This window comes from Symsagittifera roscoffensis, chromosome 5 (assembly GCF_963678635.1).
Source record: "Symsagittifera roscoffensis chromosome 5, txSymRosc1.1, whole genome shotgun sequence".
In the NCBI taxonomy this organism is placed as follows: Eukaryota; Metazoa; Xenacoelomorpha; order Acoela; family Convolutidae; genus Symsagittifera; species Symsagittifera roscoffensis.
In genome coordinates, this window is record NC_087066.1 from 41,518,285 (window position 1) to 41,543,500 (window position 25,216).

Consider the following 25,216-nt stretch of genomic DNA (forward strand, 5'->3'; position numbering starts at 1 on the left):
TTAGGGGAGCTTGCGCTGAAAAACGCAGTTTCTGGCCCAAGGTTTTCAAAAAAGGCTCCCAAACGCTAATATGCGCTTAAAAAATTGCCGGAAGCACTATGGCGCAGGGTCTGTGTTTTAATTTTTTGCCAGTTTGGACTAAATCAGTGAAAGCTCATAGGAGTTCTCACGTGTGGGATGATATTCAAGCACTACAGAAATTACCGAAATTATTTTTGGTAATAATATTCACTAATAATTGCTATTATCTTTTCTCATTATTGCAGTTTTCAACTATTTCAGTCACTCTTTACTGAAAGAATAGTAAGCTACAAAACCTTAAAATAAATTGTTGCGATTTAAGTAAAGCGCTCTTTATTTTCGAATTTTTCTTATTAATTTACTGTTATTATCCTTGCTTGAGTTAGGAATTTTCTTTGTGATACATCGTGCATACTGCATAAAGTTTTGTAGTTTGTTGCGCTTGTTTCTCCGTTACAGAATCGATTTCTATTTTTTACAAACTAAATCATTGTTAATGGATTTTGTGAAATTTCTGTTGCTCATGTGTATCGATAGATAAGATATTTTTCTGTATCTAATGTGTATTTTTGATCACTGAATTGTTCGTTTGTGTTTTAAAAAAGTTCTTAAGTATTTGACATGAAAGTTGTGTTTTAAGCGCCATGCTCGAGTGCGATTTTTTAAATCTGTTGATTTTTCCGTTCTAATTCTTAGGCATCTAAGGACAGCCAAGTAAGTCAATGTAAATTGAAAGATGGTTTAGTTACTGAAGCGTGCATTTCGTCAATATTATGTTGAGACAAACATTTTTGGTTAGATATCTGCGTTAATCTCTTTCATAATTTGCCTTCTAAACACCTGTATTGGTTTTTCTCGCTTTGGTTATAATGGAGCCTACAAAGGATTGACTGTGAAGCTTTTGTTCACTGATTCAGAATACAGCTAACCGAAGATGTTCCTTTAGTAAGATCGGTTTGCTGCGTTATAATGAGATATGGTCTGCAATCAAACACCAGCTAAACCTTTATTTTCAGGTTCTGTTCTCAGCAGAAAGTTTGTTTTGTTTTTGATGTACATTGCGGAAAAGTTCAAACTGTGCAGAATCCTGTTCAGTAGATCTCTATCCTTTAGTTTTACTCTATCGATTTGTTTTATTCTTTTGTTGCGAACGGGTATCCACAAATATCAGAATGGACTGGTGGTAAATGGAACTGCGTATGAGCTGCGGGGTGAGATATCGGTTCCGATGAAACCTAACTATTCGTGTCCTTACTTCACACTAATACCTCCGGCAACCAATCCGAAGTCTTATCAGAGGAAGTGCAATACATGTGCAATTGTTTCAAGTTCTGGCCGCCTTCTCAAATCTAAAGTGAGAATATAGAATACATTATACCTGTTATATATGCGGATAAAAACAGTTTTTGACTTTTTGGGAGCATAGACGGGGGAGGAGGTTCACGACGTTATTTTTGTTTTCCGAAGGAAAAAAAGAATAGTTCAAATAATGTGGATTTAGTTACACAATGTAGATTAGTTACAATTTCTCCCGTGGTTAATAGCAAATTTTGACTGGATAATATTTCCTATGAGGACCGAACTTCTACCGGTTACGTAGCAAAAAGTAGAAAGGGCAGGAAGTAGACTCGTCATAAAGGCGACAATACTAAATAAACCAATCAGAATCGAGATAAGTTTTGTCAATTTTTCGAAATATGTATATGAGTATGAATACTTTTTGACCGCACTCCCCTTTTACCAGACCGACCTTTTACCAGAAAAGTGAATAGGCTTTTTACTAGACTGGGCTTTTTACCAGACTTGACAAACAAATTTGATTGACAGATGCATTGACGCCGTTTAGTCTGGTCAAGGACAATTATTTCAGACTTTTCTGCGAAATTTGGTTGAACTTAACGGCTTCGCATCTCCAATAGTTTTGACTGGTGGCGTCCCTCATGCTTGAAGGACCGAATGCTTGAAATTAATTTTAGCTTACTTTCAGCCAATCAGAGTTGAGTATTCAAAATCTAAAAATAAATCGCGAAAATCTCAAAGTAAGGAAATAAATCCAGGCCATTAGTTTTAATATTGACCGATTAGATAATAAGCAGATGAGTTTCAAGACTGAAAAATTCTTATGATTTTGAACTCATTAATCTTGATGATTATCTGAATAGTAATGCGGTTGTAACCCGCAATTTGTAATATTTTTGATTATTTTCCACTGATTCAATACATTTTTTGTTAATATTGACTTCGATATTGTGAGAAAGGAATTTAGCCAATAGAAACGATTTTGATTGGTTGAAATTTTTCAAGCATTCGGTCCTTCAAGCATGAGAACCCTCCCCGTTTTGACTTATCTTAATTGAAGCAGTGCGGTCTCTGGGGGAGGGTTCTCATAAAGGAGGGGCCGAATGATGGAAAACTTTTAACCAACCAGAATTGTTAAGAGAAATGAATTATCTGCCCAGCCATGTTTTGCTGTACAATTCGTGCTGATATACAATAGTTTAAAAAAAAAAAAAACTGGTATCAGTTTTTTTAATACCCAATTTCATTTTCGCAGTATTTGAAAACTCATGTATCTGCTTTTTTAATCGGTCAAATTAATTTTAATGGCTTGGATTAATTCGATTTCTTTGAGATTTTTGCAATTCTTCAGAGATTTCGTACTACTCACTTCTGATTGGCTAAAAAAAAACTAAAAATAAATTTCCATCTTTCGGTCCCTCAATCACGAGGGTCGCCACCCGGTCTCTAAGAAGACAACAGCGTTGTCATACTCGTTGCTCGTCAGCAAGAAGACAACTAATTAATTGAACTAATCAGAATCGAGATCAGAAATCAAACTGACTAAACAAACATTTATTGATCATTTAGTTTGTGCTTTTGCAATCTGATCTCGATTATGATTGGCTAGAATAGTATTTGTCTATTAAATGAAGTGTACGAATACTCGGGGGCCGACCTTTTGCCACACCGACCTTAACCAGAAAAGTTAAAAATGATTTTTTTTTTACCATACTCGATAAAAAGATTTGATTGACAGATGTAATGACGCCGTTTAGTCCGGTTAAAGAGCAATAATTTCACGGTTTCTCAGTGAAGTTTTGGTTCTTTTTAACCTCTTCCTTTTCAGATCTTCCACTAATTTTAATTTGCCTTAATCGAAATATTGCATTGTAGTCTGGTAATATGTCGGTCTGGTCAGAGACCTTACCCCGAATTCTCGGTTGTCTACTTACTGTTACCTAACCTTAATTGAGTTATTGTATTTTGGTCTGGAGAAAGGGTGGTCTGGTAAAAGACAGCTCCAGTTTTGATGTAATGTTTCCAATAAAAACTGGTAAACGATATTTTTAAAAAGGATTGTTTTCATCCGCCACTCCCCAAATCAAATTCTTTTTGAGCTGAGTTTTCCAACATTAGTTACTTGAATCAGCTTTTAATTTACGCATGCGATGAACAAGCGTTGTCAAATCGGATTTTGGACTTTTTTCGAGTTAACAGCTTATTGAACAATTTTTTTGACAACGGGTGCACTCCATAATTGTGCTCCATTGACATGCTCAAATTACCATAATTTTTAAGAGTAAGGAACATAGTGAAGACTCTTATGTAGGTCTTGGTGATTTTTTTTTGTTTTTTTTTAGGAAAAAGTCTTGAGATGCTCTAATAATTACAGATGTGTGGGCATTCATACATATATTGATGTACTTAAGAATGCACTTATGTATATATGCATTTTTGGAGCTCAATTGAATATAACCTGCTGAAAGTAACGTAAATAGCACTCTCCAAATACGAACGTGGAAATGGCGCGAAAAAAGTGAACAATTTCTAGTTTCGAAATTGGAATTTAATTTTCAGATTTCCAGCGGAAAAAATTTTACCTTTTGATCCAGTTTTCTCAAGCTGGGTTAATGATATCAATAAATCGTTCTAGAAATTCAAAAAGCCTAAACCTAAGGGGCATTTTTTTTTTCGGTTTGAAATTCGAAAGTTGAGATTTTTTGTAACAAAGTCAGTGTTTTTTTAATGTTTACTTGCGTTCTTTACTCTTTTCCAATCTTCGATTGGTTATATTATATTGTTTTCCTGGATAATGTTATTAAATTACTTTTCAGAACTTATATGAGGTTTTTCGTCTATTTTTAGTCTGCTTAGTTTTTTCGGCATAGATTGCAGAGCAATAAATTTCTTCAGATTCAATTTTTTTTCTGAAATTGAAAATTATTCTGATTGATTCCTTTAATTTACCAATTAAATCCCAGTTTTGTATAATTTCATGCTCAAATTTTTTTTCACTTAAAAGTTTTATTCGCCCTAATTAGTTTGAGCCGATGTGCTATCGGTATATTCGCTTCATTTGCGTCATTTGGATGGTGATTGTGTTTTTTATGCGTGTGCTCTACGGGCGTCTCTCTACTAAGTATTGCCCAAAGTTGACGGGCTTCTACCTAAAAATTACTAATAGTTATCTATTGACTGAATGCTAATCTAATCCTGGCAGTTGTAGGTCAAGACATTCAAATTCATTCGTCGAGACGTATAAAAGTATTGGTTGAGGCAGTTTTATTTAAGCAAGAAATTTTTTGGTTTTGTTTTTTTTTATGTAAGCGAGGAATTTTTCTTAACTTTATTAATACCACTGTGAAGCACAATTAGTTAAAATTTGAGAAAAAGTTTTTTCTTGGTTTTCATCGTCAGGTTTTTTTGAACGGATTGCTAATCGGATTGTTTTTTTTCTTCATTTCTACGGGGCAGTACAACAGTGCCGAAAATGAAAACTTTGTTCAACAGTGCCAAAAATTTGAACAAATTTCAACATATTAAGTGCGGCAATCAAAAATTAAACAGCGATCGTTTACAATCTTAAGTGGCACTTAAAGATTTTGGCAGAGAAAATTTGCAATTTAGACGTTTTGGCGCCAAAATAATTGTTTAATTTGCTGTTGCAGACATTTTGGCGCCGAAATTGGAGTGATTTTCTTAGATAATTAGCGTCAGTAATTTCCCGTTCTTTAGAAAATGGCTTGAAAATTATTCTGAAATTTTACAGCCTTTTTCGACACTGTTGTACTTCGGGGGTCTAGGACAACAAGCCGACGGCTCTTCAAGTCGAAGAGACTTCAAGCCAAAATTAAAACTTTACAGGCTCCTCAAAACTCTATTTTATCGTCTGAAAAACGTTGCTTTTCAAAAATTTTGGCAAGTTTAGTCCATAATAAGCGTTATTCATGACAATGCACCGCTTGTGATTGGCATCCGTTAAAAACATCAGCCCGTTTTTGAAATGCATAAATTATAAACATGAAAAATGCCTTCAACCATGTTTTACTTTTCAACTTTCCGAAACTTCATTTGGAGGCTTAAATTTTATGGAAACGCCAATAACTAGTTAGGTAAGATCATGAAATTCAGAAATTCTTTACAGTTTTTTTTTTTCAAATTAATTATATTTCACGATTTTATAAGGAACTATTCGGCTTGAAGTCTCAAATTTTACGATTCGGCTTGATGTCAGGCAGCCGTACTTCGGCACTGTTGAACGCCCCCATTTCTACGAGCAAATTGTTTTTAAGGGGTGTATTCATAGGTTCCAAAATAAAAAATCAGTCCCATAGGTTCCAAAATAAAAAAGCAGTCGCATAAGTTCCAAACCTTTTCAATTGGTGAAAAGATTAAATTAGCCGAGTCTCGGTTTAAGGTCGCCGGTGGGCGCGCTACGCGCGCGTCGCCGCTTTGCGGCAAAAACCGGCTCAAAATTTCGTGTAGAGTCCTACCCTTTGGTGGCAAGCTCGCAACACGTTGGCGCGGCTGCGGCGGTCACTATTCTGCAGCTTGAGTTTATGCTGGTTGAACAGTAAACAATCAATCCATAAACTCGTTGGCTCAAATTTCAACCAATCAGAATTCAAGAAGATAATTTTTGGAACTTATGCGACTGATTTTTTATTTTGGAACTTATGAATATTGGAACCTATGGGAATTCACCGTTTTCAAATTGTTACTAGTGAATGCATATGCTAATACATGTTAATTGTAAATGCAGAGTGGCGATGTTATCGATGCAGCAGAATGTGTGTTTCGTATCAACAATGCGAGCACCGAAGTGAAATATCAAGAGGATGTGGGCCGCAAATCATCAATCAGAATCCTCAGCTCCAGAGGTCTAGACGAGTACTTCGAACGACTATCCAATGAAGAAATTGTGAAGCCAGAAGATATTTTAATCTGGGACGCCAACATACGTCTGCCAAGATTAGATCGCGTAACTCTGAAAGCTATCAAGCTAGCAGATATCTATCCTAGCCTAAAAGTGTATATCTTGCAAAATCATGTCAGAGGTTTGCCCAGTTTCGATACTTTCATCGATAGAGAAGTGGGGTTATCGTCTACATTAACTGGCAGCTCTTGCTCTAGCGGTTTCTACGCAATGACAGTAGCGGCATATATTTGTGACAGTATCGCAGTTTACGGCATGTCATCGCCAGAAGATTGCTTCGAGAGTAATCTGAAAAAGAGGCCTCAGGCTCCATATCATTATCAGCCGCCGTACGATACGATAGGCAGGGATGTTAAAATAAAACGACGGTTATTTTTAAGCTTAATTTTTTAATTGGTCAAATGTTAAGTAAACAGCATAGGGTCAGGTTCTAGAAATTAGGTGACGCGCGTAGTGTAAGAATTCGAAACTTGTTGACCTTTTTAGGTCAACCAAGCTGAATTTTTGTGCATAGCTAGATGTTGAGAAAAAGTTAACAACTAAACCACGTATTTAGCCTCTTTTTGGACAAAGCGGTCAAAAAGTTCCGTTTTTGGGCGCGCTCTTTCCCCCTCAAAATTAGATTCTTGGCGCTGAAAATTGAAAACTTGTCAAAATGGGTGGTTAAACGCATTGCAAAATGAGAGACCCTTTGGACGGTGGGGCTGTTGGTTCGCTGAAGGACGTGACCTTTCTCATAAGCCTAAACTGACCTGTGATTTAGGGTTGAAAGTGTTCAAATTAATTTGAAAACTTTCACGAAATCTAGAAATTATATAGTTTAAAAGCCCTCTTAGGAAATGACTGGAAGTTAAGAGCAAGAACCCTGTGTGCTAATTATAGTTAGAAAAATTAAAAACGCAAACTATCACTCAAGTTGTTCATTCAAATCAGCGTCAAGTTTCTGGTGTGAGTAAAATCATAGTTTTATCAATTGAGCGGGTTTTTGCCGTGAACCCAGATAGTTATAGTAGTAGGAACTGGATCTCAAAATACTAAAACAATCGTTAGCAACTGTGTTTTAACATCCCTGGCCATAGGAGAATGCGACATGTATAAGTCTCGATGGAAAAGGTCCATACATGGCCATAGGTTCATGACTGAACACATGATTTTCAAACGGTGGAGCAAACACCGACAAATTACATTCAGGGTTCCGTCTTGGTGACCAAATCAGCAATCTAAACGTTCTACATACTGCCGACTGGAGAAACCTATTTTTGTACTTTCCGAATAATTTTCCAAATTTAACTGCTGGGCGTTCAACGAAGTTATATCTATCTTTTTAATTTTAAATTGTACAGATACTATCAAAATCAATTACAATCATCGAACATTTTCATCAATAGATATTTAGTCTGAAAAGAACAATTTGACATACGAATGAATTCTTAAAATTTATTGGTGCAACACAATTATTTGTGCAATATATGTAGATTAAGTTTAGATAGTGTATTGAACTCAGACGTTCTCATTTTTTAAAAGTATCATTGATTTTCATCATGAATTTCATGACGCTCGGTTTTGAGCTGTTTGGAAAAATTCGCAAAATATAAAAAGCCGATTTGAACGTCGAAGAAATGAAATTTGGCTTCAGTTCTTCAAGTGTACTGAGTTCTTATTTGTCAAAGATTCATATCACAAATCGTTTATACTCATCTTGTCTTACAAAATTGTCATCCCATGCTTTGCTGTTGATGTTTTTCCTTAATTTAATTTAAATATCTTTGTACGCAAGCTTTTAGAGCCAAATACTTTTCGTAAATGACAAAAGACGAAGTTTTTTATCTTTCATGTCGTTATGGTGTTTTTTTTTTGCATTCAAAATTAGGCAAATCAAATAACACTGCTGCTTTTGGTGTTGAGAAAAACTGGTACGCTTGATCTTTTTTGTTAAATTTTGTATTTTTCTAACAACCGAGCGTAGAGTATGAAAGTGCTCATAGCATTGGCAAATAAATAGCACCTGTTGTATCTACTTTATAGGTTGCTAGTGTTTGCAGATTTACAAGCGATTCTGGCGCTGAGGCGATGACGTCACACTCGATTTCCAGGTCGGGGTTCGATTCCCGAACATACCAATGTCCATTTTTTTGTAATAGATGAACTTAGTTCAGTTTCTTATATAGGTCGCGATGATTTGTTTCTGTTGTTTTTTTTTCAGGAAGGCTCACATTTTTTCGTGGTATGACTTTTGGTTCCTTTTTTAGTTAAGTTCATTTCTTTTGTTAAAAAGAATTCAAACTCCACTAACGAACAACAAAACGTGATCGACCTAATTATCAGATTTTAGATCTTTATTTTGCCGATTTAAGAGCTCGAATTTTGTATTATGATACTTGCACAGCAACAGCAAGCGGTTTTTCTTATTCGATGACAAGTGGTCTGCAGTGTGAGAGTGAAAATGAGATAAAATGAACTCTCTGTGTTCCAAAAGTGGATTTTCATTCTACAGTCTACTAGCAGATTAAAATCAAAACCCAATGATTGTTTTTCTGATCTGGCTGAGTAATTTAAGTATAAAGTCGCATTAATATTCGATGCTGTTTTAAACGAAGTTTATATTCGATGCATTAGACGAAGTTGTTTTATTTTATATAGGTTGAGATGATTTTTTATTCAGGGGAAAAATCTTTAAAGTTATTGACGCTCAAGTTTGATTTTTGCGGTCCATTAAGAGACATTTAAGACATACTTTTGATAATTAGGAAGCGTGATCAAATCGGAATATAGACGTTTTTTTTTTCGTGTTTTAGTGTAACAAAATCAGATGACAGTAGAACAATGTCTGGCAACAGATTTTTTGAGCATGTCTGCATTTTAAATATCTGTTCCATTCGATTTTTTTTGGTGGTTGTAAATCAAATTTTGTAGTGTGCTTTTTTGCTTTTTAAAGTAGTCTTTTTCATTTTTATGTTTTTTCGGTGAAAATGGTTTTGGCTGATGTTTATCCGTAATACCTCATAATTCGTCGTTTGAAGGATCAAATTTTTTTATTGCATTTGTGCTTACTGTATGGGTGGGGCGTAAAACTTGCTAAAACTTGGCTCAAAATGTACTCATTTTTTTCCGCTCAAGTAGTCTACCCAAGTTTTGTCAGCTCACTATCCGCTTGATGCTTGTTTAATGCTTATTTAACACTGAATATTGTTTCAAAAATTGTGAGAAAAACAATCGTTTTAAACTTTTTTTGGCTCCGGCTTACGTCCGATTTATTGTGGGCTAGCTGCCGTGCTATTTTTTCGCTGTATCGAAAGAAGTGGCAAAAAGACGGCATGACATTAAGAGGACAAACGAGACTTCAAATATGTAGATTGAACTGTTCGATTTTAAGCTAATTATTTTTCTCTTAAATATAGTTGAAGATTGCGTGTAGCGATTTGCGAAAGCGGTCGTCGCTTTGACAGCTGTTGTCTAATCTGTCGGAAACCAGACAAAAAGCTTTCAGTTAGCTAGTGTCGGATCTCAGTAGTAGCATTCTTCACCTACTTTCGAAAAAAGCAATTTACATGCAGTAAACTTAACAGTCTATATAAGAACGACCACGAAAACTGACAAGAATTACGACATCAAGTGCCATTCACAGAAAAGTGAAATTGACTGTGCAAAGCGGTTTTTGCCTGTCGTGCTCTGTTTATATTGGGATAACAACTTAGAATTCATTTCAAATACAAATTTTTCTAACTTTTGTAATCATCTGTCTATATTATTCATTTGGCCTTTCACGTAAGTCATGTTTAAGCAGTCCCCATATTGACATGTTGAGTTACCAATAGTTTTCAATATATAAAAAACGTTTTTTGAAAATGCATTTTTCACTCTTGCGATAACAACTGTGTTGCAACCGGGTACTAGTCTAGGTAAATAAATTTGTTCACCGTTTTTCGGCAATAAATTCCCCTAAAACTTCGCAGACTGGCCAGTTCTCAGACTGGTCAAAATTAGAAATGGTAAATTTAGGTTTTGTTCGTAATGAAATCAAATTCCTTTGCGTGTCCTACACACTTCGCTTGGAGGTAACGAATATGCCTGGGACGACAAAGGCCGTGAGTTCGAATCTGACAGGACCTGTTTTTTTTTTCAAACTGGAAATATTGCTTTTCAAACAAAATTATCGGCTTATTATTTGTCTGCTTGGTTTGTCGACTTATTTTTGTTTTTTGCTCGCTATTACAAATAGTTCCTTTTTGTGTTTTGATTTACCTCTACTGTTTGTAACTTTACAAAACTTGACTTCGTATATGTTCTTTTTTATGCCCTTTTTTCGCATAAAAATTTTATTCTGCCCAAATGATTTCGGCCTATATTTTATCGGATTAGTGGCCTTATGTTGCGTCGTTTGATGATCAAAGAAATTGTTCGTGTGTGAGTGTAGGGTATTTTTGATGTGGAGACGTTCTCGAAAACCTTTTATTTTCTGCTCAAACGGTTCCTGCTCAGGTACTTTTGGCTTTTTTACCGCTTGGTTAGTTTTAATCCGTTGCTAATGGTTGTCTTGGCATTTTTTATTCGTTTTGATACATCTATTTTTTCGGCAGTTCTGGTTTTTTATTTTTCATTGATTTTTTTTCCGGTTGTATCGCAGGTGGTGCGAAGTTACGCTTCGCCACTGTGTTAAATATTCTATGCAAATATGAAACACTTTTTTTGCTCATGTTGCAATATCGGATGTTTTCAAGTTCTTGTACGGTTTAAACCTCACAGCGGTTGCTACGCTTATGTTTTAACCCTTTTTCACCTCTTTCAAAAATGTAATTCTAACCAGATTTTTGTTTCATTTTTTTGGCACATTCCACCCTGTAAGTTTTTGTCTTCAATAGAAACTTTTATGCCTTGCTACTGCGATTATCAAAGATTTTTTATAATGAAGTAACAATAGAATTAATTCGTTTTCTGGAACCTAATATCAAAGTCTAGATTTTGAAGCTCCAAATTTGGCAGTGAAAAGTATTCATCTTTTTGCTAAAGTTCAGCAATTTTTTGAAAACTTTGAAAAAGTTCAATTTTGTTTGTCTTACAGGTTTGGTTGTTTTCTAACCAGGTTCGCCTTTTTAGACAAGTTAATCAATCGGCCTGGATTTTTGAAGGCTATCTGAGAGAAAGTTTTTCAGTTTGCTATCATGAAAAGTATTTGTTTTTCTTATTGGAGAACCGATAGGTTTAGTTGATTTTTCTCCGTTAACTACAGAGTGTTATGAAAACGTGTTTTTTTAAAATAAAAAAATCTGGTCTCATTTCACGTTAATTTGGGTAATTGAGGTGATTTTTTTTTTTGCAGTAGGAAGCATATTTTGCCAAATTCTGATGATATATTTCATTGAGTTGGCGTTTTTTTTCATGCATGGTTCGGCGATTTAATGAATTTTTACTGCATTTTGTGCTGAAGAAACTACTTTAGTTCTGATTTAAAACAACCGGATGAAATGAGCTAAAACCCATTTTTCTCGAATTCGGTTATGTTTGGCCGAAAAATGAAGAGGACAATAAATGCCTCGAGGTTTACCAGCTTTTTGGTGCATTTTTTGAAACAAAATTACACCCATAAAACGGGCCAATTCATTTGATTCAAATTTTCGTAAACAGGATCAAAAACGTAAGAATAACTTTAACTGACCGACCCTGTTAACTTACTTGATTTTGAACCAAATTATTTGAGCAGTTTTATTTGCACAATTTTGATTCAAAACCTTACAAAAAAACTAGCACCTTAAAAAAGCTGGTTCATCTAGAATTTTTAGTCCTCCTTATCTTTGGGCCAATTATAACCGAATTTGAGATAAATGAGTTTAAAAAATCTGTCTTTGTTCATTTTATCCGGCTGTTTAATTCAGCACAAAGTGAAGTGAAAGTTCATTAAATCACGGAAACATGCCTCAATGAATTATATCATCAGAATTTGCGTAGTTTTGCTGCCTGCTGACAAAAATTTCTTTCATTTACCCAAATGTTCGTGAAATGAGAGATTTATAAAAAAAACACGTTTTAAAAACACCGTGATTAAATTCGGAAACTGAAAAACTTGTTGGTTGCTCATAGCCTCTTCATAAGGTTGGCTACTATGAAGTTGAACCTGAAATCTCCAAAACTGGGTAGTTCTGTGTTAGCTTTTTGTAAATTTGTTGGACTTTTTGTTCCGATAATTGAGAATGGGAAGGAACTTTGGATTTGGCTGTTTTTTTTTCACTCAAAATCAAGTACCATAAATAAAAATATGAATGGGTCGAGTGATATATATTAAAGCCCTTTCAGCTGTGATTTGAACATGAAAAAAATATCAGAACGAAATTTGTTACATCGCTTTCAAAAAAACGACTTTAATTTGACAAAAGAAAAACTTCTTTTTCTTAGCTTTTGCATGAGTATGGTCGGAACATTGTGTGCTACTTGCACAACAACCAGCTTTCCTTGTTTTGGTTCTTATTTTAGATATAATTGTTCTTATCCAGATGTTGTCTATGAATTTAGTTCGTTTGTGTAGCTAGCACGGTTATCTACGAATATCTTGAAGACAACTGTGGTTTTCACTTTTAAGTGAAAATCGGAATCTAAATTTTCAATCGGTTTGGGGTGTATAATAAAAATGGGGCGTATAACTTTCAAAGTTTTTTTGGCTAAACTGATGACCCAGCTTTTTCGGCTTAGTTGCCGCCCGGAAAATATTTTCGAATGCTTGTTTAACGGTAGTGGTTTTGTTTCTTAACGTTTTCCTGAAATAGAATATCCTTCGAGACTAACGTTAGAAATTTTTGTATATGTAGTTTTCGAATATTTTGAAAATAGTTTCTTGGATTTAGTGGCTTCTGTCTCATTTTCTGTTTGGTAGCTTACAGTGCTATGCTTATATTGTATTGGAATTGTTGTGAAGCTGGGCTAAAGACTTACTCTTAATTCTTTTATATTTATCGCAGAAAAAACATCGTGTGGAAAAGTCAACACAATAAGAGCAATAATCCTAGAACGTATGCAGCATGCACGTTGTTTCTACAAAAAGTGTAATTCTAGGAGAAAAAATTAAATTAATTTCATAGGTAGCTGTGTTTTCTATTTAGGTTTTTTCTTTAATTGAAAAAACTTTGTTTTTCTTCAGAAGTTGGAGTGATGAGCAGTAAAACAGAAATAAAGGCTGCACCCAAAGAAGTAACTTCACATAAAATACCTGGTTTATCTTTGGTTGAGTTGCCTGAAAACGTCCTTGAACTGATCGTAAATTACGTATCAGAATCTCGCAGTGATTTGTTTTCTTTTCTATGGACATGTAAAAGGCTTCGTGTCATCACAGAAAATGCAAGTTTGCAATTGAGCGTCAAAATTAAGCCCGCTCAAAAAGATGAACCAGAAACCGGGGTAGAGTTGATAAATTTTATGAGATTGAGCACGCAGTGGAAAATTTGGCGCCTTACAATTGATTTTGACCATGCACTGTTTGACAGCGAAAAATTCAAAAGCGCGATATCAGTTGAATCTGAATTTTTGAAAAAATTTAGCCGGCTGATAATTTTTTCCGGAATACAACATCGAGAAAACATGAATCGAGTGAGAATGAGTTACTTAAACGAAATCATCAAAATAATGTGCTCCCCTTCGACAAAAATTTCGTTTGAAAACTTGGATTTCGAGTATTTTCCGTTAACAGGGTTGGAAACACTAGAGCAGGTTAAGCGAGTCAATTATATCGGGTTAATTAATCAAGGAGGTCATATAGCGTACAACATTTGTCCTTATTTGGAAGGACTTTCAATCCGGATTCAGCATTTTGCGGTTTCGCCTTTCGGTTGCAGGGGTCCGAGAATGGTTCGACTAACGAAACAGAATTTTCTCGAAGAGCTGAATTTTATTGGCAGTTGGGATATATATTCTTGTTCATTTCCTGCACAAAAGGAAATTATAAGCGAAGTGTTGTTACCGGAATTGAAGATTTTTAGGATTGAAGGATCTCGGTTAGATGAAATAAAGTGGCCTGTTTTCCTGAAAAGACATGCGCTAAAACTTCGGTTCCTGGTGATCAACGGTTGTTCTAGAATACCCGAAGAAAGAATACACTGGGAAATACTCCCCGAAAGCTGCAGGACTCTTCAGGTGTCCTATGAAATACTTGATGGATGTTGCTTGTCTTCTTTTTTGTCCGAGTTGTTTTTATCGGATATTCCCACGTTTGCAAAGAGTTGGACTGATTTCGATTATATCATAGAGCGTATCGATTATATTATAAAACTTTTAGCTAAGTTCCCAAACATCAAACTTCTGATGGTCAGTCTAAGTGGTTGTAGTTTGGCACAACTACATGCTGAAGCAATATTGAAGTTGGTATACAACTTATGTCATTTAGACGTTTTTATCGTGAAGTCAAATATTCCGAGACACAAACTGCCATTCATAACAAGCATTAAAAATGCACCTGAAAAGTATGAAAAGTGTAAAGTATTCTATGTCATAGATGATTTTGTCAAACTTGATATCAATTTGGAACCAAAACTCTATAGCAGGATAATGAAACTAACCAAAGATTTCAGCTGGAGCTTAAATGATGTATCAAATCACGAAGATTATGACCAACTATCGTACATTTTATAAATGACATCTTTTTTTGAAGAAAAAAAATGTTCCGACCACACCCCAGAAGGGTAGAAAGAAACTATGGCGTAGAGTGTTTTGTTTTATTCCCATTCGCCTCAGAAAATGTTATTAGAGGATGGTCAATTCAAGTTCGCTATGTTATTCAAGCCCTAGTGGCCAATGTTCAGATTACCAAAAAGTTTTAACAATTTAACAGTTGTATTTCAGACTAAATTACACTGAAACAAATTTAAACGGCGAAGTTAATCGATTATTGTTCACCTATATTTGCAGAATTATGTTTATGCGATTGCTTTTCAGCTAAAAAACACACCAAACGAAGAATATGAGTCTTTTGATATTTTTAAGTTTTGAATTTTGACTGTTTGATTACCATTGTAAAATAACTAAATTTCAGTGGTCGGAATTTTCATTTACTTGCACAGCGACGGGCTATCATTGTTCTAATTAAGCATGTTCTAATATATCATTGTTAAGCATTACATTTATTCATTCTATTTCTATAAAATTTTAGAGGTTCTGGTCCAGCAGTAATACATTTTGATTTATTTTTCCACTTGTGATTAGTAATCGTCATCGGCATATAGATTTTTTTTTTTCGTTTTTTTTTTCAACAACTTGTTGATCAAATTCAGTTGAATTTTTTGATAGCTTGGTTAATAAGAAAGTACAATTTCTTAGTCTCTCTGGCTTAATTTGTCAAGAGGTTTCAACTACGCTTGGGACGGCAAAGGTACTGGGACCGAATCTGGGCAGGATTTTTATATTATTTTGATTTGTTTTAAGATTCACTTTTTTTGCTCAAAAGCTTCATTTGACCTTATATGTTTGGGTTTATGTTTGATCGGCTTATCCATTTAATTTCGTGTCGTTTGAAGAAAAAAATATAGATTTTGCGTAAAGTTTGAGTTTTCATGGCAACAATTTCGTTTTCGATCAACGAGTTTGCTCAACATTTGTGAATTGTTTGTCACTCGATAAATGTTTTTGAACCTTTTTTATTACCAGCGATATTGTTTCGGGGCGTTTTTTCCTCAAATAAAACATCATGTGAGACATAATTTTGAATTTCGTAGTTTTGCTTTTCGAGTTTTTTAAAAATGTTTTGGCACTGAAACCGCAGCAAAGCCTTTTTATTTGGCTGCCAAACCACCTGTTTTTGTTACGAAATTGAACTTTGTTGGCGAAGAGCTATAGCAAAGGCGATCTCTTCTGGGGCTTCAGAGAGCATCAGCAGTCGTTCCAACTGTTCGAGAGATACATCATATGGAGATCTACTTGACCGTGAATCTAATTTTCTCGTTAAATTGGTACGGTAAAACTTTGATGCTGAAAGTTCGGCTCTTTCATTTTTTTGGTGTGCTCAAGGTGTCGAACAACTACTACTGGGATGGCATTTGATTAGCTTACCAAAGCAAGAAAGGTTGGTTGTGCTTTGAGAATCTCATGTGTCTGCTGTTTGATATCTCTATAACTATGTCCCTTAGCTTTGGGTTCATGTTTTTCTTTCTTCCAAGAGATGTTTTCACGAACAAATAAATCAAACGGTTTGCCATGATTAGGTAAGAGTTGCTTCTTTTGCAGAATTGCAGTCTTATAGGGTTGCCTCGACAGTGCTTTTTGCGTGCTTTCAATTTATATTATTGGTTAAATTACCATGAGTAACAATTTTCTTGGGTGTTTTGTACAGGATTGATATTCTTGCCCGCTGAAGATAAATCTAATAAAAATTTTCTTGTCTTTACTCTTAATCCTTTTTGGAATGTCAACAAATTAATGAAAACAAATTCAATTTCTTTTTGAGTTCAATTCATTAGCTAAAAAGGGCAAATTGTGCTCTCCAATAACGAAAGAGGAAATGGTGCGAGAAAAAACTTGAGCCACTTTTAGTTTCACAAGTGGATTTTATTTTTCAGATTTTCACTTGGTTAAACTTTTACCTTTTGATTCAGTTTTCTCAATTTGGGTTGATTTATAAAAAAAAAAGTCGATCATGACTTTTTAAATTCAAAGAGGTCTAAGGCCATTTAGCTGGCCATTTATTTAAAACGGGTACCGTGCGAACAACCAATACGTCAATAGGGTTGCGAGCTAGCCAACAGGATAGGACGCTTTATGAAAATTATAGCTGGTTTTCACCGCGAATGGTAGATGCGCGTCAAGTGTTTTAGATTAGCTGGGACCCCCGCCCACCCAAAAAAAATGACAAAATGTTTTGAAAAATCGGGAAATTGTTCCAAATTGAACGTATTTTTTTTTTGGATCCTTGTGTGCTAATCGCATCGTCACCTGCTGATCTCGCTACTTATTGTGCTTACTTTTAGATGCAAGCGTCTTTGTGGCAATCAATAAGTTTTAGATTTTTTTTCAAATCTGTTTTGAAATGTTTAATTTGCTTTTGAAAGGAAAGTTTTCAGAGTTAGATAATCAGGTGCAGATCTAGGGTTTTCTGAGGGGATTTTCAAAAAAAAAATTCGATATAGTTTTGCTAACTTTTTTAGTCGACCAATTGATTCTCTGAGCGCTCCCAAACCTTAAGTGACCTTTTTTGACCAAATTTTTTGCACCATAGGCAAAATATTGAAAAACAGGCCACAAATGGCGTTTTAGACACTTTTTTTGGAAAATTTTGACCAAAAAAATTGCGTAAAATTAGTAAATGTTGGCGCGTTTATAATTCGTCAGCAGGGGGTCGAATTCCTAAAGGGGGGGGGGGTTGAGCATGTTCTTCTGCATATTTAAGGATAATTCAGCGCAGAATATGCTGCATAAAACATTACAAGCTTCTGCATTTAATTAAAAGCTCTGCTGGCAACAGTACCGATAATCGATATGGAAAATTTATTAAAGGACAGTCTTGAACTAATCTCTCCCACCAACAAGTCCTTTAGTCAGTAGCCCGGTTCGAGAGCACGCTACGAAACTCAGGGTCCTCGCCTTTAATTGGTCCGTTCCTGAAAGAGTCAAGGGTTCCGAATGAGTATCGCACGTGTTTCTTCCCTGATAATATCTGTCAATTTTACACACACCTCAAAAATCCTACTTCGCTGTTTAATAATTCAATTTAGTCGGTTTTTAGTTCTGGACGAACTAAAACCTCGAACACATCAATGAGGACTGTTCTTTGTTGCCAGCGACCGCTCAGCTTTTTATCATAGCTCCGGATATGAAATTATACGTATGGTCCCACGATGAGGTCTACGGCAGATGCGGAAAAACCGAATTTTGACACCGTCATTTTTCCAGTTTGATGCTTTGGCGACTCAAAAAAACTATCGTCGGAATCCTCGCCAAGTAAATTTCGCCTAAAACATTTTGACAAAAATATGTGAAAATTCGCTTTAATCATCATCATCATCATCACATATGTTATTTCGACACCAATTTCTTGAATTCAAAGGTGTTTGAGTTTAATTAAAAACCAGTTTTGTCGTATAAATAATCAGTCGCTCTGCTAAAGATGAGTTCGTTTCTGTCGATAGCCGTACCCACTCTAAAATGAGCTGGGATTTAAACAGAAAATGTTCTTTGAAGATGGTTAAAAATCGGACCCGCTCTAAAATGAGCTGGGCGTTTCATCGTCGTCGCCTTCTTTGCCTTCGTTTCACAGCCATTGGATTTTCTATGCTTCTGAAGGCGTCATAAAAGTCCTTAGCAAGTTCGCGCACGCCATTTGCTGTGGGGTGAAGTCCATCTGCGCAAACATGCCTCCGATAGCTGAACTTTACAGTTTTAAAGAGCGGGATTTTATACCATGCCGTTAGATTTCTGTAGCATTTATTCACTCTCCTGATAAGAGAGCGTTCACCTTCCCGGCTAATAAGTGACATGACGCCAACTTCGAAATTGCAGTCAAGGAGTCTAAAAATAGCACTCTCCATCTCCTCGGCTACTTCAGTCGCTCCCAATGACTGGCGCCCTGAACGGTCAAACAGGTTGTTTGTTCCTCCCATTATGAGCACTGTTTGTACATCCAAGTTTTTCATATCATTGAGAACCTGATCGCTACAAAGGGTTGAGAGAGTTCCACCAGGGCACGAAACTGTCACTGAATCTGGCAGAAAAATCCCATAAACTAGCGATGATCCCAAAACAGCATATGTCACTCTCTTGATCTTATCAGAGCTCAATATTATCCGTCTTTTGGGGAGAAACCTGGTTTCAACATGAACATTTCTTAGACGCAAGGTTTCGTTTAGCTTTTGAATTCCAACCTTTCTAGTTTCAGTCATTTTAGCAACCTTTAACTGAAACAAGTCTCATAGTAATACTGGTTAAACAAATACGTTTTCAACTGTTTACGAAATTCAGTTTCATTTGGTAGTTTAAGGTTACATGGTAAACTATTCCAATGGTGTGCGGCAGCAAATCTAAACGTCCTTTTTCCATAGTTCGTGTTAACCAGTGGTTTCTTAATGACCATGGTCCTTTCACTGAAACGGGAGGAACTTTTTTGTAGTGAAAAATATTTACTCAGATAAGACGGAACGATTTGAGGATTGAAAATGCATTTGTGTACGATTGTCAAGACTTTAAAAATCACTCGAGATTTTATGGGCAACCAATGTAGATCATGTAGATAAGGAGTAATACTCGTTGACTTCTTCAAACCGAAAACAAATCTGCAGGCACTATTTTGGACTTTTTGCAACTTGTAGAGCAGATAATTTGGTAAGCTCGAGTACAAGCTATTGCAGTAGTCTAATCGACTTAAGACTAGCATTCTTGCCAACATATTTCTATTTTCAAAATCAAGGTAGAAACGTATGCTGTATAGTTTCCGGAGACTGTGGTAACTGGCGCCACACACGGAATCGATCTGTTTTTTCAATGACAAGGATCGGTCAATGAGGCAACCTAAAGACTTCACAGAGTTTTCTGTTGATTTCATCAGCTTAACCGTTGAATTTCCAATGAGTATTGAACCGTTTGTTAGACCTTTTGACTTACTAGTGGCTAGGTTAATTACTTGGCTTTTTGATTCATTTAACATAAGCCCCATGGACGAAAACCAGTTCGAAATAATAACCAGAGATCTTTCTATTTCTGCTACTTCACTCTCATTTTTAATTTCACAGTATAAAGTAGTATCATCGGCATACACTTGGTATGAAAATTTAGTTGAGCCAATAATATCGTTCAATGGTGTCAGGTAGATTGAGAACAGGAGGGGTCCCAGAAGAGAACCTTGAGGCACTCCAAATTCGAGTTCTTGAGAATTCGATAAAACATCATTGATAGCAACAATTTGAGTCCGATTCTCTAGATAGGAAAGAATTAGATCCACTGCATCATTCGTCATTCCAATCCGATTTTTCATGATCTTTCTCAATGTTTTATGATCAATGGTATCAAATGCAGCTGAAAGGTCAAGGGCTATCAAAAGGACCTGTCTCTTGTTGTCGAGACTAGTCAGTAGATCATCTGTAGTTTTTAGCAGAGCCGTTTCAGTTGAAAAATGCTTCCTGTAAGCAGATTGGTGTTCATCTAGAAGATTATAGGAGCTAAGGTATTGATCGAGCTGTTTATATAAAATTCTTTCAAAAACTTTACTGATAAACATCAGATTCGCTATTGGTCTATAAGAATTTAAAACGTTTTGGTCAAGTTTGTGGTCTTTAAAGAGAGGAGTTATCACCGCTCTCTTGAGACACTTTGGAAATTTGGACTGATCGATGCAATTGTTTATCATAATGATGGAATAATCTTTCCACGAGTGTGCGATTCTTTTCATATCTATAGTTTTCAGTATATCTTCTCGTGAGTTCGCGTTTGAAACCATTCTTACTGCTTCTTCTAGTTCATCTATAGTCACATATTGGAATTGGAAAGAAGAAACTGCAGTGAAAGCAAAGAGTGGCGGCGAGATGCCATTACTTTTCACATTTGCCACTAAATTTCTAACCTTCTGAATGAAAAATTGGTTGAAGTTTTCAGCTAATTCATAATCACTGGAGTATATCAGTGGTAGAACGTTTTGTTGTTTTTCTCCAGCAAGGCGTTTCAATTCACGAAACTTGAGCGAATGGCTATTTGAAAGCTCAAAGCGCCTGGAAAAATATATCAATTTCTTCTCTCTAAACAGATCTTTACATTTCTTTAAATACTCCTTGAAAGCTGTTTCGTTTTCTAATCCAGGATTTACACGCATTACGCGTTCTAATTTTCTACGTTTTCGTTTTACGTCTGCTAACTCTTTATCGTAAAAATTACAAAATCGGTTTTTGACAACTTTGGTCTTAGTTGGCACATAATCAGTTTTCAGCAGCTGCAAAATTTCGATAAAATTCTCCGCCATCTCGTTCGGGTCACTGGTGTTCAGATTCAAGATTAAACTCTGATCTATTTCCGTCTCTAAATGTTTCCAGTCTGTATTGTTCCAATCATAAATAGTCAATCTGGTTTTATCCTTCCGTTGAATTGCGATTTCATAAGTGAACGTCAATAGATGGTGATCAGAGTATTCAACGTGCTCATTTCTAACGGGTGAGCACAATTCCGGGTTTGAACAAATTATGAGGTCTAGAATTTTCCCGTATTCGTGAGTTGCTTTCTTAACAATCTGTTCTAGGTTATATTCCAGTAGAATCGAACAAAATGTATTGGATTTGGCACAACGTCTGTTTTCTAGATCCAAATTAAAATCACCCAGGAGGAGAATTTGGGTTTCAATTGATGAAGCAAGAATATTTTCAGTCAATTCATTAAAAAACTCGTTATAATTTCCACTCGGCGGTCTATATATTGCTGCAATTGTTATTTTGACTTTTCTAGTCACGACCGTAATTACCAAGAATTCACCATCGTCCGAGAGATGGCTTAAAATTCTTTCACCCTGTAGTTCTTCGCGAGAAATTATGGCAACACCTCCACCTATTTTAGCCGTTCGTGAAACATGATGGTATCGATATTCATTTGAAGAGTCTATGCACTGATTTAGAATATATTCCGTATCCGGCTTAAGCCAGGTTTCAGTTATGATCAAGATATCAACTTGTTCTATAGCCAATATGCTCTGTATTTGATTTACTTTTTTCGCTAGAGAACGTATATTAATTACACCAACTTTCATAGCATTCGATTGAGACTCGGGTTTTTTATTTGATTTTAGTCAGTCGCTTTTCAAAGTTCTGAGCCAGGTTCTGGCTTCTGCATCAAGATAGTACCTGTTAATTACAACATTTTCCGGCCAAGAATTAGGTTGATCAATGATTGTTGCATGTCAAATACGTCAAATACACAGTGGAAACTTTTGTGGCGAGAATTTTCCTTTGTTATTTCCCTGATATGATTCAGAGGAAATCCTTTACTTTGACACCATGCGACTATATCACTTTCATCATTTGTCTGTTTAATTCTTCCAACATAGAGATGGCGTCGTGGTGGTGGCTTTTCTACACCTTTGAGTGCTTCTGTTACCACTTCTCCCGTAATTAGTAGTTTCTTTGGTCTGCGGTCATTTCTATCTTTGGAGCCTTTTCGCTTCGTAACCCTCGAGCTACCAGCTTCTGAGGATACACTTTCACGAGCATTTCTGATGAATGCCGAAGAATTCAGATTAAACTTCGCTGCCCCAGCATAATTGGTTTTGTTCTTTTCAATTATACTACTTGGTTCACGATATTGCTTCAGCGATAGCAGCTCAGACTTTAATTCGTGTACATCTTGCGCCATAGTCTTTATTGAGAACAGTTCTTGTCGCAGTTCATCAATAACTCGGAAAAGATCTCTTTTACAGGTTCCACAATCTGGGCAACTCCATTCAATGTGCCCAACCACCTTATCGGCAGTGTTGAGGCCAATACACGCAGAGTGGGCAGAAGCTTGACAACCGACGCATTTCACCGATTGATTGGTTAAAGCGTTTTGACATACTGTACAGTGGAGAGACGACATATTTCAATTGTCTTGCTGGGAATTATTGGTCGTTTCCGCTCTAAAATGAGCTGGATTTTGGTAGATTTGTTTAAAGATATTTCCAAATTCTCTTTGTCGTTTCCGCTCTAAAATGAGCTGGATAACATCCGGGAAATTGTTCGTGTCTTTTCTTGCTGTCGTAACCACTCTCAAATGAGCTGGTTTATCTTCTTTATCTGATTCTGTCAATTTCGATTTCCATCAACCGGATCTCTAAAATCCCTTCGTAGACAAGGGCTACCCAAGATAAGATGTTTATCCGGTTCGTCGAGACATATCTATCTATTTAATAAGTTTATCACAACAATTAGGCTAAGTTTAGACTTTTTGGATAATGACCATGAAAAAAAAGATAGGCAGTTTTAAGATAGCAGTTTAACTTGTCAGTTTAAATTTGACTAAGGCAATGCATTTATTGTTTTATCATATATAAATTATCCTTGTGCTTAGCAACGTTGTTGCAAGTGAGTACAAGACTTTTTTCCGGTAAAAACTTCGTTCGCAGAATTCATGAGTTGTCATCATTTAAAACTACTATATCTTGCAAGATGCTGATTTTGCCTCTTTTTACTTTACATAGCGGGGGATAGGATAACTTTTCGATATATTGAACTTCGATATTTTTTCATATAACTGTTGTTTACAGAAAGGGATTGAATGGACTCTTCAGTCCCAAAATGTGAATTTATGATTTTATCTGACTGCAATTTCCTCTCTCAGATTATTCCATCGATCTTTTTTTTGTCAAATGAGCTTTCAAAGTTTCAAAGTATAATAGATCAATAGGTTTATTGTGGCTAGTCTTAAAAGATTGGAAGTTTTTTTTGAAAAATAGGATATATGGTTTGGATTTTCAAGTAGTCAAATTTTTTTCTCAAATCTTAATTCAGAGATTATCTTCTTGTATCGCTCGTGGTACGAAGCTGCGCATGGCCTGAGTTATGGTTGTCGAGTTCTTTTTTTTTTTCAAAAAAGAACCTAGGGCGTGCGCATGAATTTTTGCTATTTTGGGCAAAATGTACTCCGCAGGCTATTTATGTAAAAAAAATGCTGTTCTGACAAATTTTTGGTAGATTTGGAGCGCGTTTTGTTTTAGCGTCGGCAGTTCGATAAAAATTAGTAAAAATTGACGTTAAGGCGCCTTTACAATATATGTAGGGTTATTCTGCTAAAAATGGCTGTCTTAAAATTGCACCAGAGGGGGGGGGGGAGCTTTTGGGAAATTCGGTATGAAATTGGGAAATTGAGGATGATGTTGCCCCTCCTCCTTAGCACGTGGCTGCTGAGAAAGGTTTCCAGTCCAGCATTGACGTTTCGCGTCAGTCATAATTGATTATTTAGTGGAGCTTTTCAATTAATTAATTAGTTGTTGCTTTTTTGAACCGAGCAAGCTGCAAACTACAAACGCATTGAAACGAGTTATTAACTGACGTAGTACCGAACGCGAAGATGTTTTTTCTCCCATTGAATCATTTTTAGTCAGGGTTTTCGGAAAAGTTGTGAATTAATCTCAGCTCATTTTTAGCGAGCTTCAGGTTTAATCTTTGTATAAAATGCTGTCGTTGTAGCCTCGAGGACTTTTGGTGACTGTGGGTTCGTTTATTTTAGCTGGGTTGGGTTAGTGGTTTTGTCTCGTCTCTATTCCATTGTTTTGCTAAGTTCGTTATGTTGAATCGGATGACTGGTCTGCATATCTCAACCAGAATCTTAGCATAAGTAAGCTCGATTGTTAGTTGGATGCTCGTGTGAGTGCAAGGCCAGATTATATTGTGAGTGTTGTCCGGTTCATTGTAGATGATGGCTCGAAGCATAATTATGTGCTCATTGCGGTGCACATCAGTCTGTTACATTTATGGATAGTTTTTTTTAAGCTTGTCAGAGACATATCAGCTAAGTTTACTGTTTTCGGAGATATTTATGATAGTATTTCAGTTTAGGACAGTTTTTCATATATCATGCTGTCGATAGGCCATATGTCTCAACGCATCAATAACACATGAAACAAAACTATGATTAACCGATTTTCTTACCGACCGACTGAGTTAGCCATCACTGATCCCTAAACTCTTCCCATCGCTGATCCCTAAACTTTTCCCTAACAAAGCAAAAATATATAAAATTCTGGTTATACATTTTTTCGCTTTCTTTTTCTGCTTGAAGAAATTCTTTTGATGAACTCAATTTCAAGTTTTGGCCCTCTCCACTAACATATAAAACTTCAAATAATTACAAAAAGACGAAAAAAATGTTGAGATAATTTTTTGAACGTATTAACAATATTGCTTCATTTTTGCTCGACTGGATATGGTAAGAATATACTGTGCTTCATCCGATTGTTCTTAGTCAACGCTTGTGTTGTGCTACGAGTCCGACTTTCTTTCTGACCTCAGCCGTAGGTTATCGTCTAGCACTTTTTAATTACCAGCAACTTAACACGGTACACTTTCA

General features: G+C 35.8%; 2 protein-coding genes across 2 annotated transcripts in view; one reads left to right on the forward strand and one right to left on the reverse strand.

The window, feature by feature from the left end:
* LOC134846731 (uncharacterized) overlaps positions 1-25,216 on the reverse strand; it is a 361,436-nt gene that overhangs the window by 172,250 nt on the left and 163,970 nt on the right. The window lies entirely within an intron of this gene.
* Positions 660-7,979, forward strand: LOC134845616 (alpha-N-acetyl-neuraminyl-2,3-beta-galactosyl-1,3-N-acetyl-galactosaminide alpha-2,6-sialyltransferase-like). Its single transcript, XM_063862602.1, has 3 exons — positions 660-1,375; positions 6,065-6,581; positions 7,318-7,979. Exons 1-3 carry the CDS (start codon positions 998-1,000, stop codon positions 7,443-7,445), a joined length of 1,023 nt encoding a protein of 340 aa, XP_063718672.1. The 5' UTR covers positions 660-997; the 3' UTR covers positions 7,446-7,979.